We start from the raw sequence: 17,875 nt of genomic DNA, 5'->3' as shown, positions 1-17,875 counted from the left end.
GGATGATCTCTTAATATATCTTGTCCAACCAATGTCTAGTACTCTCCCACACTGTTCCTTCGTCTCTAGACCTACTCGACCTCCCGTTGTTCATGTTTATTCCAGAGATTGGAGATTCACTCGGATCCTCCACCAGCTACTTCGTTGGGAGATCCACGTACCTCATCGATCATGATTACGATCTAGACTTACCCATTGCTCTTCGTAAAGGTAAACGTTCATGTACTTACCCTATCTCTTCTTTTGTTTCTTATAATCAATTGTCTTCTTGTTCTCGGTGTTTTGTTACTTTTTTAGACTCTGTTACTATCCCTAATACTGTTAATGAGGCACTGTCTCATCCTGGCTGGTGTGATGCTATGAAAGAGGAAATGGAGGCTTTAGATGCTAATGGTACATGGGAACTATTGCCTTTACCCACTGGTAAGAAAGCTATTGGTTGTAAATGGGTATATCTGATGAGGTAAATCCTGTTGGTTATGTGTCTAGGTTAAAAGCACGACTTGTAGCAAAAGGATATGCTCAGACATATGGGGTTGATTACTCTGACACTTTTTCTCCTGTAGCTAAACTTACTTCTGTTCGCTTGTTTATCTCTTTAGCAGCTACATATGATTGGCCCCTGCACCAATTGGATATCAAGAATGCTTTCCTTCATGGTGATCTTCAGGAGGAGGTGTATATGGAGCAACCACCTGGGTTTGTTGCTCAGGGGGAGTTGGGTAAAGTTTGTAGGCTTCGAAAGTCTCTTTATGGCTTGAAACAAAGTCCTAGGGCATGGTTTGGGAGATTCAGTGAAGCAGTACAGGAATTTGGTATGCAAAAGAGTAAGTGTGATCACTCAGTATTTTATAGGCAATCTGAGGCTGGTCTAATTCTCTTGGTAGTCTATGTGGATGACATTGTCATCACTGGGAGTGACTCTGCAGGTATTTCATCTCTTAAAACCTTCCTCCAAACTCAGTTTCAGACCAAAGACTTGGGATTGTTAAAGTATTTCTTGGGTATCGAAGTTATGAGAAGTAAGAAGGGTATTTTCTTGTCTCAAAGAAAATATGTCCTCGATCTATTGACAGAGACAGGAAAATTAGGTGCTAAGCCTTGTAGCGCACCAATGACTCCAACTTTACAACTGTTAGCAGGGGATAGTGAGTTGTTTGAAGATCCAGAGAGATACAGGGATAGTGACTGTAAGGTAGGAAAATTGAACTACCTTACAGTCACTCGTCCTGACATTGCTTATGCCGTTAGTGTGGTAAGTCAGTTTATGTCTTCCCCAACTGTTGCTCATTGGGAAGCCTTGGAACAAATCTTGTGTTATCTGAAGGGCGCTCCAGGAAGAGGTTTGCTATATGGTAATCATGGGCATTTGAATGTTGAATGTTTTTCAGATGCCGACTGGGCTGGATCTAAGGTTGACAGGAGGTCAACTACTGGATATTGCGTTTTTATTGGGGGAAATTTGGTGTCTTGGAGAAGCAAGAAGCAGAGTGTAGTTTCTCGATCTAGTGCTAAATCCGAATACAGAGCCATGGCACAATCAGTAGGTGAGGTAATGTGGATACTTCAATTACTAGATGAGACAGGTTTTAAGACCTCCCTGCCTATGAAATTGTGGTGTGATAATCAAGCTGCTCTTCATATTGCTTCTAATCCGGTGTTTCATGAGCGAACCAAACATATTGAGATTGATTGTCACTTTATTCGTGAAAAGATTCAACAACAGATCATCTCAACAGGACACATCAAAAGCGAGAGCGATTAGGAGATATTTTCACAAAAGCTCTGAATGGAGCTAGGATTGACTACATTTGTAACAAGTTGGGCATGATTAACATCTATGCTCCAACTTGAGGGGGAGTGTTATGGAAAGTCAATCACTATGTTATGGAAAGTCAATCACTATATTATTTTTTCTGTATATTTTGTATTCTGTATTCCTATTTAGGATTTCTTATTTAGGATTTCTTCCTAACTAGTAGAACACAATTATAGGAATCAATTGTATATATATACCCATGTACAGATTAATTGAAATCAATAAGAATCATCTCTTTCTACACAAAATACCAAAATGACACCTAGTGTCCTACCAATGCACTGCAGACGGTGAGGTGACACAGACACTATGCAGAACTGTGAACGGCCTTACCCAATCTGTGGTCTACTGGGCCCTCTGTCCAAATCTTCAGTATCTACTCGTTGCAAAAGCGACGCGCTAAGCATAAAGCTTAGTGGTGCAATAATAAAATAAAAGAAAATAGCAGAAAATAAATGTGTATTTAATGTATATGCCTTATTTGGTTTGCATTTGTATATCCCTTTTTTTATTTTTTTCTTTTCGTTAACTTCGTCCACTTTCATTCATTTGGTTGCACAAGTAACCTATACTGGACGACTGGACTGGATAACGGGTCGTTGGCACTGGACACCGCGGTGCCTCGGGCCGTCATACCATGGGAAGCAGAACGTCAACCACGTATGCAGTCAGTATGGCTAAAAAGCCATGATATTACATAATCGGCATAAAAGCCATGAATACGGGCATAAAAGCCATGAATACGGGCATAAAGCCATGAATACAGGCATAAAGCCTTTCACAGTACTGCTAAAACAATACCCTATTGGCATGCCAAACTATCCAATCCGACACACATGTCTAGGCAATACAAGGGCACATAATATCATTAAATGTTCATAAGTTTTATTATTTCATTTTATGTTCCAATTATCGTTCATAGTATTTTAATTTTATTTATAGTAGAAGCATAAATCTTCAAATCTCATTTTTATATAATTTATGCATTCATCATACCATTCACATTAATTGCAATTTACATCAATCGATTTTCATGTACCATTTGTACATCGAAATATTTCCATTTCTCTCATGATGAGAGCAATTAACCCATTTACCCATCCATGTGATTCATCTAATCGTTACAATATTTATATGAATTAGTATTCACATTATTACCTCTCATGTACCAATTTTTGTACAAGGTATTATAATCCTATTTGAAACAAAGACGTAAATCCTAATGATAACTTTATCTCATTTATACTCTAAACAATCTATTTGTGTTAATTACATTTTATATTTCAAGTTGTATTACTTATGTAATATGTGTCATTTTGTTTACTATTCACCTTACTAGTCAACCAAAATGTTGACTTTTTCATACACAATAAATTTATTGAACCTAAGTTCTCAAAGATACCACATTTTGCATTTAAAACTTGTTGGAATAAGTCACAAATACCATTTCCAAACTTAAAACCAAGAGGGCAGAATTTTCTGTTTTTGTGACCCAAATTTACTGTTCCATTAAGCCCTGTTGCAGTGGGAATTTGAGGATGGTAAACATTAAAGTTGTTCCTTATTTTGTCTAGTTGAATTTCCTTTTTTGAATCACTCCATTTGGAGTTTTGTAGCTCCAGATATGGTCCAAAAACCACAGCTGGCCGGATTGCCAAACTGCAGAATTGATCATATCTACAGTAACATGAACAGTGACTGTCACTGCCATTTGGGTTAGGTTCTGGTCATAATTTGGGGTAGGTTTCTTCATGAAAGTTGTTTTTCTATGTCTTAACTTATTTCTGTAAAAATGTCAGGTCAATTGACCATATCTACAGTGAGTTATGGCCAAATGAACAGTTATTGTTCATTTGGTCATTTCTGCAGGTGCTGTTGCAGGGTATCCAGATTGGGGCCAACTTTTGGTCCTCTTACTTTGGTCTTTTGGGCATGGTTTCTTCAGCAAAAATGTGCCATTATAAGCCTAGTTTCATGTCTAATTAGCCAAACACCAATTGGACCTACACAGCCAAAGTTATGGCTGTATAAGAGGACTGAAATCTCAGTCACCTTGCTGCTGTCTCTAGGCAGCCTACACATTCACTTTGCCATGCATTATTTCAGTCCAAATTGTGGTCAACTTACCTAAAATGGTCACTAATTGACCATTAAAATGTTCTCTAACAATTTCCTAAGCCAAGTCAAATTTTCACTCTTAAAACCCTAGCTCAAATTCAAGGGTTACACCAATTACCTTAGTTAGCATACCAATTCATTATACTTGTGTATATGTACCTTAAACATCATTTCTAATCCACTCTAAGTCCAACAAAACACTCATTTCTATTCCTTTAATAGGGCTGCCGAAATTTATGGCATTCATACACATAATTTTTATTCATTTTAGTTACAATTCCTTACTTATTTCAAGTCCCTTAACATAGAAATCAAGAGCTTTAGGTGTATATATGCACTAACCTCTTTGCTCAACTTATTGAGCTTGGGAAACTCTAGAATTCCTCCTCTTTGTGGCTGCCTAGAGCTTCCTTAGGGTGTATAGGTTAATTTTTGTGAAGATAACTTAGGGTTTTGGGGTGAGGGTTGAGAGATCTTCAAGCTTGAGTGAGGAAGAAAAATGGAAGTTTTCTTCTTGGCTATGGTGCGGCTGAAATGGGGAAGGAGATGGCTGCTCACGTTTTTCTTTTCCTTTGGTCTTTGTTTTGTCTCTTTTAAGTATTTAAGAAAGCTTATTAGCTTGTGATTGGTTGGTAATTTATAAATGACATCATTATGATGTCACAAATTGCTTTATTTTGATTTTTCTTTTCTTTTCATCACTACTCAATTTCAATTTAATTTTTAGTAATGTTTCTTCATATTTTATGTCATATTAATTATTTACTTAACTGGACAAGTCGGCCAAAAATCACCTCTGAAGGCGAAATGACCAAAATGCCCTCCGTTTGGCTTAACGGGTCAAAATTGTCTGTACCGATTGAAAAATTTTTCTAGGTATTTTCTTGGCATTCTAATGCCATGGGAACCTCAATAACCCTTCTCTGGAGTCCCAAAAATTATTTTATAATTTTTTCGCCAGGTCTAGGGCTCCTCGTTGCGAGAACCGCAACTTCCCTCTGAGTTACCCCTCGCTAGGGCACCGGCTCATTTAACTTGGTTGTATTTTATTTCTAAAATTTTTACTAAATTTTTCTTGTTAATATTTGAGTTAATTATGATTCCTGACTTTAGTTTAAATATTTTTCCGGACGTTCTAGCTGTCCGGACCGACACCGGTCACCGGAACAGTAGAATGTACGGAGTGCTACCGGGAGAGTGTTACAATGTTGGATGTTGAAATATCAAGCCAAATTGAGTATGTGAATCATCTATTTATGCAGTGCATGGAAAATTATGTCTTTCCACAACTTGAGAGGCTTTACACATGTATAATGAAGGGTGTCTATAATTATCCAAACTAGGGGCGTTACCAGTGCTAGGGATCAAATCAGCTTAATGCTATTGAAACCCATAGCGATCCTAAAAACCTGTTTTACATGAACATATTCTTGTACCTCACAATCCAAGCATACTCCAAACCATTACATTTTATTTTTCTTATTCATAACTTAACATAAAATGGCTCAAAATTTAAACCTTTACATACGTGAAATCACTAAAGTGTAATTAGATTGTACATGCATACTTACATGAGGAGTTTGCTTAGATTTTAAACATACATAATTACATCACTCGAATATATAATAAAACATCTATCAAAACTTGAATACTAGCACAGTAACTATTCCTTTACATATTACATATCCATTAATCATACAACATACACAAGAACATTCTACAGCTACTCTTACTGCTCAACCTCCCAAAAGGACTCTTCTATTCCTGCACTCTTGCACCTGGAAAGAGTTGAGCTTACACAAGCTAAGTGAGTAAACTAACCAATGACATTTAATTATAATTTTCATTTTATACATATGCGTCATCCATATGAGTTTTCACATCATAAAAATTTCACATAAGATGGACTTGTCACCAGTGACTACCCAAATCCAATGTGCTCGGCTCATACAAAGGCTCATTAGGACTTTCGCTTATAACATGACATGCGTCATGAACCAAGAGGCATCATAAAAGTCTCCTTCTGAATTTTATGGATCTATAACATAACATGACCATAGACATGGGGGGAGTTAGTGGGTCATCCATAATCTATCATGTACCAATAATAATTATGCAATTATACACATATTCATGTTTTAGATAGATACACCCTAAATAAATATGACATAATGCATAAGGATGATCATAATTTAAATTTAAATTTAAAAGGTTTACGTTTATTAAGGTTATAATTACTTACCTCTTATAGCCTATCAATCACCTAAGTCGAATGGTAGCTATCCTTGGATCCTTAACATTTCGAGTTCCTCAAGCCTGATCTTATAAAATCGGACCCTAGAAAGTTATACAACTCTCTAAAACTCTCTCTCTCTCTCTCTCTCTCTCTCTCTCTCTCTCTCTCTCTCTCTCTCTATATATATATATATATATATATATATAACTATCTTATTCTAGGCCCTTAAAAACCATGAAATTAGGTTTTTGAACCTTGGAATCGAAGGAAAAATAAAGTGAGCAGAACTAAATTTGACTATCAAAGTCTTGGGCTTCGACTGTCAAACCTTGAAACATTAGATGCCCATTTTGGGTAGTAGCCATTGCAGCTGCCGAAGTCTAGGACTTTGGCTACCAAACCTAGAAAATTTTCTAGAATTTCCAAGAAACTGTATGCTTCAGTTGCTAAACCTATGGTTTTTGACAGCCAAACCTAGGAATTTCCCGAATTCCCAGGTCAAAAACTTATAGAATCCTTCTCCCATTAACACCCAAACTCACTCTAAAGTTCTAAAACTCAATCCAACCACTTAAATAAGTTTCTAAGGCCTAAAACAACTTGAAAACATGTTTAATACCCACATTCATTAACCAAATACTTAAATCCTAGGTTTTCCCCAAACTCAACATAGCATATTCAAGGATTTCTTCAAATCCATCAAGGAAAACTAGCCATTTAAGGCCCAAAACACTTAAATATTACTAAACTAATAATAAAAACATGCAATTTCAACATGCATCACAAAACCCTAACCCTAACATGTATAAGTTCCCAAAACTCACTGAAAAATAACTTTACAAGAAATTGAAGTTATAGAAACCTAATCCCTCATCAACGTTCTTAGATCTACCTATTAGATCAAGAAAAAAAAAGAAGTCACCTCTTTTCTTGGAGCTTGGAGGTGAAATAATCGAAATCTCAAAGCTTGAGTCTACTCTCTCAAACTTCTAAATGGAAGAATTCACCTCCAGATCTTGAAAAACCCAAGAAAATCTCTTTAAAGAGCTCCTTGTATGCCCTAATAGTTGAGAGAGAGGAAAGAAGAGAAAAACCTAAGTGTTGTTTACAATAAAATGAGCTTTGGACCCTTTTTATACCCTTATTGTTGAGGGACTTTCAGTTGTCAAAAGTCTAGCTTTTGACTGTCGAAGTCCATTTTATGCAAAATAATATTTGAATGATAACCCATTTTGTCCAAAATAATATTTGAATAAGAAAAAGGGACTTCGGTTGCTAAAAGTCCATCCTTCGGTTACCGAAGTTCCTTCGGCCAAAAACACTTAAAAACTTTTAGGAATTAAAACTTTTAAATCATTTTTTATTCTTAAATACATTTTAAACACATCACATAAATATACATAAGTATATTTTTACATCTTACCGTTACTTCTTTGTCAGTGAAGTTTTTAATTTTCACCAAAATATTCCATCAATGACAGATATTCCGGTATCGAAAAATGATGGGGTTTACAGTGTCTTTGAAACCAAGGACAAAGAGAAAATTAAAGATGATCCTAAATACTTAATTTTGAAGTTTTTGGTAAAAATTGCCGAGGATGAGGCAAATTTTTGAACTGGAAACACTTTTTTCCTTAAAAAAGAAAAAAGAAAAAAAATCTTATAGTTAAGTGATGTAAAGTTGAGATTTTCTTTTCAATACAAAATTACTAAGTAAAAAGTAGCAAAAAAACAAATGCTAGATTTTCTTCTATATATCTTTTCCTATTTGAAATTCCTTCATTGATACGAATATGAGGATGATCTTCAGGCTTTCTTCTTACTAACATAGATGAATTTAGAGAGAGAAGGAGGTGTGGATGGATTGCACTTCTGTTCTTCATATTCATGAACTTATTAACAGAACAAAATGCATTGTTAATGGACATCCACATCCACGTAGCCGCATGATTGTATTTTGGACCTCTTAATTCACTTTTTTCAAATAATTGGCCTTTTTTGCTAATTTTTTTAAAACTTGAGGGCTCAAATGATTCAAAATGCTTGATAAGGGCTTATATGACCTTTTGCTTTTTTCCTAAGGGCCTAAAATAACCTTTTGCCAAAGAATAATAAAGAAAATCGAAAAATATCATAGCAGCTAATAATTTGAGTAATCTAGAATTCAAAGTAGCAACATTTGTGGATTCCACAGACAAAAACTTTGGATTGCTCTATTTTCTTCTCTATGCGAGGCAAAAGTTACAATACTTTCAAAACTAATTAATTATTATTATAGTTGTTAGAACTGAACTAGACTAGCCAAGCATATTGGTTTTACAGGGAATCAAACTAGTAATCTATTTGGTTCAATTTGAAACCCTTAGATTACATAAACTGGAATCAACCCACGTGAATCGGTTGGGTAGTTCATAAACTGATTGACCTGATTGGGTTCAAATGGGCAAATTAGCCTACTATATGATAAGGACTTAGGTGAAGCTATTAGTTGCTATTCTTCATAAAGTTGATAGGGAAGGATGCTTTGAGCATCAATTGAAAATTATTTTTTTATGTACTTCTTAATAATAATAATTTTTTAAATTGTATATAATAATATACTTTAACAGTAGTATTTGTAAAAAAAATAAAATAAGTCCAAAGTTAAGTTTTGAGCTAAACAAGCCTTATTCTTTTTAATTAAGGCCAAATTAGTCATCACTTAATAAAATATTATTTTTTTAATAATAAAATATTATATTTTATTTTTAATAATAAAATATTAAAGTAATAATATAATATTAAATAACTTTTATTTATCTGTTCTTTAATTTCTTTTTTTATTAAATTTTATTTTATTTAAAATAATAAATAATTTTTAATATTTAAAAATTAGGAAAAAAATAATATTTTATTATTTAAAAAATAATATTTTATTGAATGAGAACTTATTTAGCCTTAATTAGAAAGTACAATGATTTATTTAGTCTAAACCTTAATTTTGAACTTATTTAACTCTTATTTTTCAGAGTCACACACATTTCTATCTACTTTTAGACTATTGTTTTTTTAATGCCTTCTTAAAATGAATCTAATTGTTAAATTATGAAAAAAAATAAAAAATTATTATAATCGAATATAATTGTTTACTTTATCTAAGGATTTTTTATTCTATTTAAGCTGATAAAATTTATGGTTATTTACTTAAATTCTGTGTTATGATGTTTGAGGCGCAATAAGGTGCTACGTAGATAGTTTGTACAGAACAAGATGACAATTTTTAAATGTAAGTTGTGCGTTTAATTAGGTGATACTTTATCAAATTATTGAATACTTATATGTTTATGTATATATTTGTATAAATTTATTTCTGTTTCTCTTTGTTATTTGGATGCATATTTAATTTAGTGCACTCGGAAAATAAAAAAGAGTTTTCATTAGTCTGATTCAATTGAAAGTAAAATAGAAATGAGACAATTAATTAATGCAGATAAATAAACTTTGTTGCACCAATTTATTATGGCAGTTAGGGATTAGCCTCTTCATCTCCCAGCTGCAAGAGGGCATCCATCTCTTCCTTGAACTTGGGCATAGCAGCTCTTGGGAGAGAAATAAGCACTCTAACTCCACCTTTCATTGAACTATCCAAATTGGAAGGCGGCAAGAAAATACACAAATCCACATAACCAAACATGTTCCATGGCACTGGGATTATGTTCACTGCAGCCTTCCATCCAAAATCTACTTCCTCCAACAGACCCAGTTGCCTCCAATCTGTCAAAACCATGACTGCACCACTCCCAGCTTCAATCTTGATATTTTTCTCTATTAATGTCTCCATAATATTTATGCGATTCCAAATGTAGTCTGAATTAGAAGCAAGTTTCTTGCTTTCTTTGATGAGTTTGACAGCTTCAGAAAGTGGTCCTTCATTGAGATTCCTACCCATTAAGTCCACAGTTGAAGATGAAATGGCATTTCCATAGTACCCACTAGGCAAAGGTGGATTCAAAAGTTGCCTTATCCCCATAGTTAAGAAGAAGATGGTTTTCCCATCTGGGTTCAGCTTGAAAGCTCTAAACCTTGACCTCCAAATGTAGGCACCAAGCACTTCAAGAGTGGAGAAACTTTCTTTCGTTACTCCATTCTCATCACGTAATTCCTGCATTAGGTTCATTTTCAGTCTTCTTATACTCTCACTGTTCACGTAAAAGCATTCATGCAAGATGTCAGTCGTTGGCAAATATGGCGATTTTGCTAAACCAGCGCTTTCAACTATTGGGGGTAAAGGTTCCTGAGTAGCTTTTCCTACCAGTCTTTCCCTTTCCCACACGGGTTTTAACGTAGGCTCAGTCTTTCCACTTGCAAACTCGGCCATGGCTCTGAAAAATTGAGATGCACCAAACCCATCACACACTGAGTGTGATAAGCCCATTCCAATAGTGAAACCCCCACATGAAAATTTGGTCACCTGAAATACTAGAGGGTAATAACCAGACTCAATCTTTGATGGAAAATCAAAAACAAATTGTTTGGCAATGTCAACATCAATACCATCCAAGTAATGAAGAGAAGAAAGCTGGCAATTAGCAGTTGCCTCCAAGAATGGCACACCATCTCCACTGCAGGTGATATTTAGTCTACCATCACTATTCCTCTTGAGCTTTCCAGCTAGAGGATAGTACTGCACTAAAACATTGGAAATGGCATCTTTAATCACACAGGCAGGGTCTGAGTCTGCTCCTTTACAATTAAACTTTGATGCAATACCATCACGATGATGAGCATTACCATTAGAAAGAATGGGCTTTGCTTGGTATACATAAATGCTTTGACATAAAAGCTCAAGGTTACGATCATTATCGATACTAGAGAAAGAAAGAACTTCAAAGGGGGTAGGTTTCGCTGGTTTAACAAGCTCAACATCCTTTCTTTCAAGAAGAAAGGGCATGTTATTATGGTGGGTTGCCATGGAATGAAGATGTGGGTGTGAGAATCTAATTGATAATAAGAGGGTAATTACAATGAGAATAACTGATAAGAGTGTGACCGAAACATTGGCAATTACTTCATTTATATAGACAAACATTTGTTCTTATCCACTCAAAGTAAAAATTTGATGATCATCATATCTAAGGGCCCAGTCTATAAGATGTCAAAGGATAATGTTGATGGATGTTGAATTGGAGCTGTTGGTTGCGAAATCATGAAGTAAAGGCTTAATTAATTAGCTAACGTATAGCCTTTTGGACATAGGTACAAGGGAAGCAAGCGGCAAGCAACCGCCTTAGTAGCCGTGGAAAATAAAACAATCAGTTGTTAGCAGAGGATGAAGATAAATAATAATAATCATAAGTGATAAATGAACAAGTAAGCCCTCCTACAATATTCATACAATCTTAATCTTTCGATTTTTTTTTAATCAATGGTTGTGATTTCATTATCTAATATATAATTAATTTATTTTTTAAAAACGAAAATTTAATTTTAATAAACTTTTAATATTTATTTTAAATTTAAATAGAGCTAATAGATTTAATTAAATTCAGCAACTCGATTGGATCCTATCCGACTAAGTGACACATACAATTTAAAATGATTGAAATTATATTGACTTGTATAAGTAAGGGCGGGTTCAGTTGAAATTTAACATCATGATTCACGTGATTTGATCGGTAATTAACCCATTTGAGATTATCCGATCAAGCTGATTTTTAATCAAAAGTAAATGAATAAAAATTATTATTTTTTAAAAATAATATTTTGATTTGAAAACGACTCCTAAATTTACCCAAAATCTTGTGAATTGGATCAATTCACAAGTTGAAAGGAATTTGTCAAAAAAAAAAAAAAAAAAAAAAAAAACAGTTCAAACCTGAAATAATCCAAATTCGAATGATTTAAATCGCACGGCTCGTCCTGCTTTAACTTCAAAATTTAAAGGTTATGGTTATATATATAAATGTGGTAGTTCATGTTTATACAATCACATGAGAATATATAATTTAATTTTAAAGACAATTTTAAAATCATTGAATAAAAATTTATAATTGCTATAATATACTATAATTTCAAAAACTCCTTTAATACTATTCCACCAAAAAATTATAATATTTAATTTGATGTTTTGGCATTGATGTTGGTATTCTACACATATTTATCTTGGTATATAATATTCAAAAAAAATATTTTAATACTTGGTGATTTGCATGTTTTATTAATAAGGATTTGAATATTTTATATATATTTAAATATTTATATTATTACATTGTGAGCACTTAAGAATAAAATTGCTAAACGAGATTAATATATATTGACATGATAAGTCTCCTTATACTTTTAAATTAGTGTAGCAATTGAGTCTAATATATTTAACTGTATATAATCATTCCATCTAGTGCCAAGTCAGTAAAAATGAGAGAAAATAAAATAAGTTAAAATTTACTTCTATTGTAAAGAAATCAGCAACTCTTATATAAAGCAAATAGATAGAGCTCAGTTGTCAAGCAAGTTTAAGAGTAGAAGAAGACTTATCATATCAATATACATTAACATTATTTTTTAATTTTATTTTTAAATATTAATAATATAATAATATAGACTATTAAGTGAAAAAAAAAATTCAAATTTCTTTAATAAAACACGCAAATTATAAAATATTAAAGTGTAATGTTCTCTAATATTTATTATATAGAGAGACTTAAAATAGCACATACATACGGTGGCTTGACGTCATTTTTCAGTTGTTCTTCACTAGTAAGAAAGCGCGTTTTAGGATGAGATTGATATGGTTGACAGCAACGAAGGCACAAAAATTTCAGTGGAGATTTAATGCTTCCCACTTTGACAGTATTCGATTACAAGTGTAGAAATTTAATTCAGAATCATATATTGACATCGTACCTTTACAGAATAAAATAATGAATATAATAATGGCATCCACAGCAACATTTCATTGTTTAATTTGCTGCTCCAAAACAAGACATCCCTATTTTATTTTTTCCTGAAAGCAATCTTTCCTTACCGATCAGAATTCGACTTTATCAGAAAACACTCTGAAAATATATATCTTGAAAATGTCAGGCCAATGCGAGGGTATGCGTTCTTAAGATCACCCAATAAAAAAATACAGTTTTGATGTGCGAAATTTAACTCGAAAATACTCTAACCGTAATTATATATTAAAAAAAAAATACAACAGCAACAAAAATATTATAAGAAAATTTATATCTTATAATAAATTCATTTTTTAGTTTTTTCATTCAATTTAATTTAAAGTAAAATTTATATGTGTGCCAAGTATACTTTGTTACTATCAATGTATTTGTTCCTCAGAAAAATAAATTTATAGAAAATAAATTTAGAAAGAACGAAACAAAAAAAGCAAAAATATTCAACCAAACAGATGCTCTTGTTTAGCTTCCTTCTTATTTTAAAATGTCAACTACTCATATAACGTGCTTGTTGGAGCAGCAAAGGCTACCTTAAATTTTAGAAAATGCTTGATCCCACTACATTTTAGTAAATGCTACCTACATTTGTTTGATTGAGACCTGTTTCAATGGATCTTCAAGAAGCAATATCAAACTTAGAATGGGAGCTCGAAGTTTTTCAGCAACTCCGATCCATTATAGAATTGCAATCTCGGGCTTTTTTTTTTTTTTTAAAACTATTGTTAATGACTCATCTTCTAATAAAATTTTGCAAAGAGTCATTTTATTAAAAAAGAAAAAGAAAGATTTCTCTTTTTCTTTTTCAAAAGCAATCCAATATCAATGTTAATAGCCCTCAGAATCGGTGAGCTCTTGGATGGATGCTAGTGGACTAGATTGTTGAGATGGGCTCTTATGACTTCTAGATGGTGTTGGGTGACCACAGAAGAGGTTGAGGTTGATCACTCCTTTGAGCTAAAGGGGTCTTTATAGGTGACCATGGGTGGTTTGCAATATAAGAAAGGGTCAAAGAGTCAAATGGAGTTTTCTTACTTGGCACTTCAATGCCTAAGTCAGTGGTAAGAATTTTCCATTTGAAGAGTGAATAAATGAGACTGATAGGGAGTAAATTCAAGAGAGTAATTGTGTGAAGTAAATGAGTCTTAGAATGTTTTATGCATGGTACCCATAAACGGTTACATAGTGTTATTTAATCAATGGGAACACGCCATGTGACTTGTCAGAATAAGTGGACAAGTTGTAAGTATTATTAGATAGGTGCATTTTCTAAGCAGAAGTCTTGTCTGCTACACCTATAAATGGTAGCTGTCACTGTTATATCCTGTGGTGTTAGTGATGATGATATTGGGATCTAGATTTTGTTGGAGTAGCTATGTTTGTGCCTTATATAAGTAGGATTTCCTCAAACTCCTTGATATATAATGCATTCAATTGGCTATTTAATTTTCTCATTTGGCTTCAGGCAACTTGGAGTGCAAGATAGTTACAGTAGGGCTCTGTGGTACTCATTGGAAGGGTGTAGAAAGCTCAAAGGAGCTCTTATAAGCAGCTATAGTCATAATATGCAAGTGGAGACCCTTATTTGTGTGACCTTGTGGACATGTGTATTGAGGCTATGAGGAACCAGATGATGAAAAATTGTATAATTGTGAGATATATTTAGAGGTATTGAAAATAGATAACCATATGTATGTCATATTTCTTGGAGAAAATAATTTTGAAGAGCAAATAATGATTAATTAAATTTAAATAAAGTTTATTTTTATGTAAATTTAATTCTAGGAATTTATTAAAAAAAAAAAGCCTAACTAAGCCTAATTAGGCTCTGTGGGTTCAATGAGACCTAGTAAGAAATTTCGATTAAATAAACAAAAGCTTACCATTCTTTTTATTTTATTAAGAAAAACAAAATTAAATAGGAAAATTTTCTCTTTAAGACTTCTAAGACCTTCTTATTTTGGGATTAAATAAACTTCCTACAAAAGAGGAAGAGACTCACCTAGCCATAAGAAAAGAGGAATAGATCAACGTAACCACAAAAAAGCGGAGACTTTTTGTCATCTTCCCCTCTTCCTTCCTCTCTTTTCTTTTCTTTCTTGGTTCTTACTTACTTCAAGAAAGTATTCAAGATCTAATTAAATGTGAGTGTTACTAAGTGATAAATATTCAAGAAACAGATCATATGTTATATTTTGATGATTATATGCTCCTAATTTAACTCATATGTTCATAACATATATGTTTATATTGTGAATTTAAGGGAAATCAATAACTCAGCACATGTCTCTTTTCTAGGTTTGCATTTTTATTAATTTTCATGCTTTTCTATTTTTGAAAAATTGTACAAAAATTATATTTGTGTTTTTCGTGAAATTATAATAATTTTAGGCTCAAAAATCACAAAGAAAGCTTTTGATTTGAGTTAGTTGTGGCCATTCAAAGGTACGTGTCTACAGAATCCGATCTGTAGAACAACTGGCTTTCAAGGCGTATTTCTTCCCTAATTTTTAATGTTTTTCGGTGTTTTTGATTCTAAAAATAGGTTTAGGATATTGGCTAACTTTTTCTATTGGTTTCATATTTATACCTTTTGTAACTTGTGAGATATGTTGAATTTAAAAAAGTAATGCAAATCTATCTCTGATATGAAACAGTAGCGGATCCCTATTTTTTTAAATTATTGGTGAGATTTTTTTGATCAATTATTAATTTTATATTTTTTTATAATGTTTGCATGCTTCTGGAATTTTTGTGTAATTTTTGTATATATTTTGATGACATTAAAATTTTAAATCTCAAAGTACTGTAAATCTGTCCAGATCTAGAAATTTCATGTTGGTTTATAATTATTAATTTTCAAGTATTAAATTGCATTTTGATCTATTTTTAATGTTGTACATGATGTGACATAGTGTTATGAAGTGTTAGAATTGGATTAGAAGACTTTTGATGATTAGGTAGTTTTAGCCAAATAGATGTCTAAATTAATTAGGGTATAAGTGTTAGATTTTAATACAAATTATTATTAGTTTATTCATATTATAAATGAAATTGGTAAGTTGTCCTAAGGTAAGTACCAAAAAGGACAACAATTGCATAGAGTTTACATGGAGCTTAATAGGGATAAATATGGCATACTATAAGAGAAGGCCATTTCTTTAAGGGTAGCTTACCCCAATGGTGACTGTAATTATTTTAAGATAAGTATACCTAAATTTTCAAAATAACAACTATAACACCCCCTTACCCGATCTACAGTGTAGCCGAATAAAGGAATGTCTCATTCTGTGCCAAAGCACCTAATCTTATCTTATTCAATTTATTTTTCGATTTCATTCTATTATAATTTAATGAAAAGAATTTTAAAGGAAAAACTGCAAGAGTTTCCCTATTTTATTAACGTTTGACCTATTAAATCCTTAACCTGTTTAAATCATCTCAAATAATATAATCTCAAGTTATATCAATCCAACATCTGAATCGAATTCCATATTTATTCACATAATCAACTCCTTCCATTTCCATACATAAATTTCTTCCATTTCATTACTTACAAGATGTACATAATTTTATACAACTCAAAATTTTATTTACAAACTTGTGTTTATACAACATATAGTCATGCATAATTGTGAGCTAGTGAGGCCTACCAAAAGATGAGTAGAGGTGACAGTAACACTTATGCAGATCAGCTCACAACTCCCTGTCTCAAGGTTTACTGAGCCTTATCACCAGAACTTGCGCGAGGGAAAACCATCTCGCTAAGCAATTCCGCTTAGTGGTGCACTAATAGAATGAAAGTACAATATACAAGTAAAAGTAATAATTTTATACTTGAAATGATATAAGAATAATGCACATTTAATTTAATCATGCATCATTTTAAAGAAAAATAAATATAGTGTATAATATCAAACTTTTTTTTTAGTCACTCTGCAGTTTAATCACATAATGAATTTAAAGGCTTTTCACCATATTTTTCATGATCTTTCAAGTTTACACATTTTTTTGTAATCTTTGGAAGCATGTATTTCTTTGGGATCTTTCCTTTTCTTTGGGATCTTTCCTTTTCTTTATCTCTATATTCAACTTCTTTGTAACACCCCGAATCTCCGAGCTCTGAATAGTGTCATTTTTTATCTGTAACAGTATTATTCAAAGATACCTTGAGGACTAAAAATAAAAGGAAAATTAATTGAGATAGATACCATAAAAATTCAAGTAAACCAAAGACCTAAGGACTCATTGGGTATTATGAAAAAGAAGGATTATGACCCGATGAGGGGTATTTTGGTCAATTCACTTCAAGAGTTGATTTTTAATCAAAATGTCAATTAAACTAAGTGAAATTAATGAATTGAATTATGAAGTAATTTTTGAGGAAAAATTTAAAATAAAAATGTGTAAAGGAAATAAAAGAATTGAAAACTTAAAATTTTAATTCTATTATAACTTAATTAAAAATTAATGACCAATGGGCTTTGGATAACTTAATTAAAATTAATTAAATAAATCAAAACTTGGGATAAGTATAAAAGTAAGCCATCTTCCTTCTCTCCCCCAAAGTTGCCGCCACCCCTCTCTTCCCTTTCTCTCTTTCTTTCTTTCTTCTTCTTCCTTCTTTCTCCAATGACACCCATTCTCAAAACTCAATTCCTTACTTTTCCTCCATGGGTTTTCCATCTAATTGGTAGAGAAAATCAAATTAATCTTTGATTGAGAGATTAAAAGTAAGGAGAATGAAAGATTTGGAAGAAATTGAAGATTGGG

General features: G+C 32.5%; 1 protein-coding gene across 1 annotated transcript; it reads right to left on the bottom strand.

Moving 5' to 3' along the window:
• Positions 1-9,573: 9,573 nt before the first annotated feature.
• Positions 9,574-11,193, bottom strand: LOC110660384 (spermidine sinapoyl-CoA acyltransferase). Its single transcript, XM_021818692.2, has one exon. It carries the CDS (start codon positions 11,122-11,124, stop codon positions 9,679-9,681), a length of 1,446 nt encoding a protein of 481 aa, XP_021674384.2. The 5' UTR covers positions 11,125-11,193; the 3' UTR covers positions 9,574-9,678.
• Between the last annotated feature and the right edge of the window lie 6,682 nt (positions 11,194-17,875).

Source organism: Hevea brasiliensis, chromosome 12 (assembly GCF_030052815.1).
Source record: "Hevea brasiliensis isolate MT/VB/25A 57/8 chromosome 12, ASM3005281v1, whole genome shotgun sequence".
In the NCBI taxonomy this organism is placed as follows: domain Eukaryota; kingdom Viridiplantae; phylum Streptophyta; class Magnoliopsida; order Malpighiales; family Euphorbiaceae; genus Hevea; species Hevea brasiliensis.
Note: the sequence above shows the minus strand (reverse complement) of the source record. Positions and strands in the feature narration are given on the sequence as shown.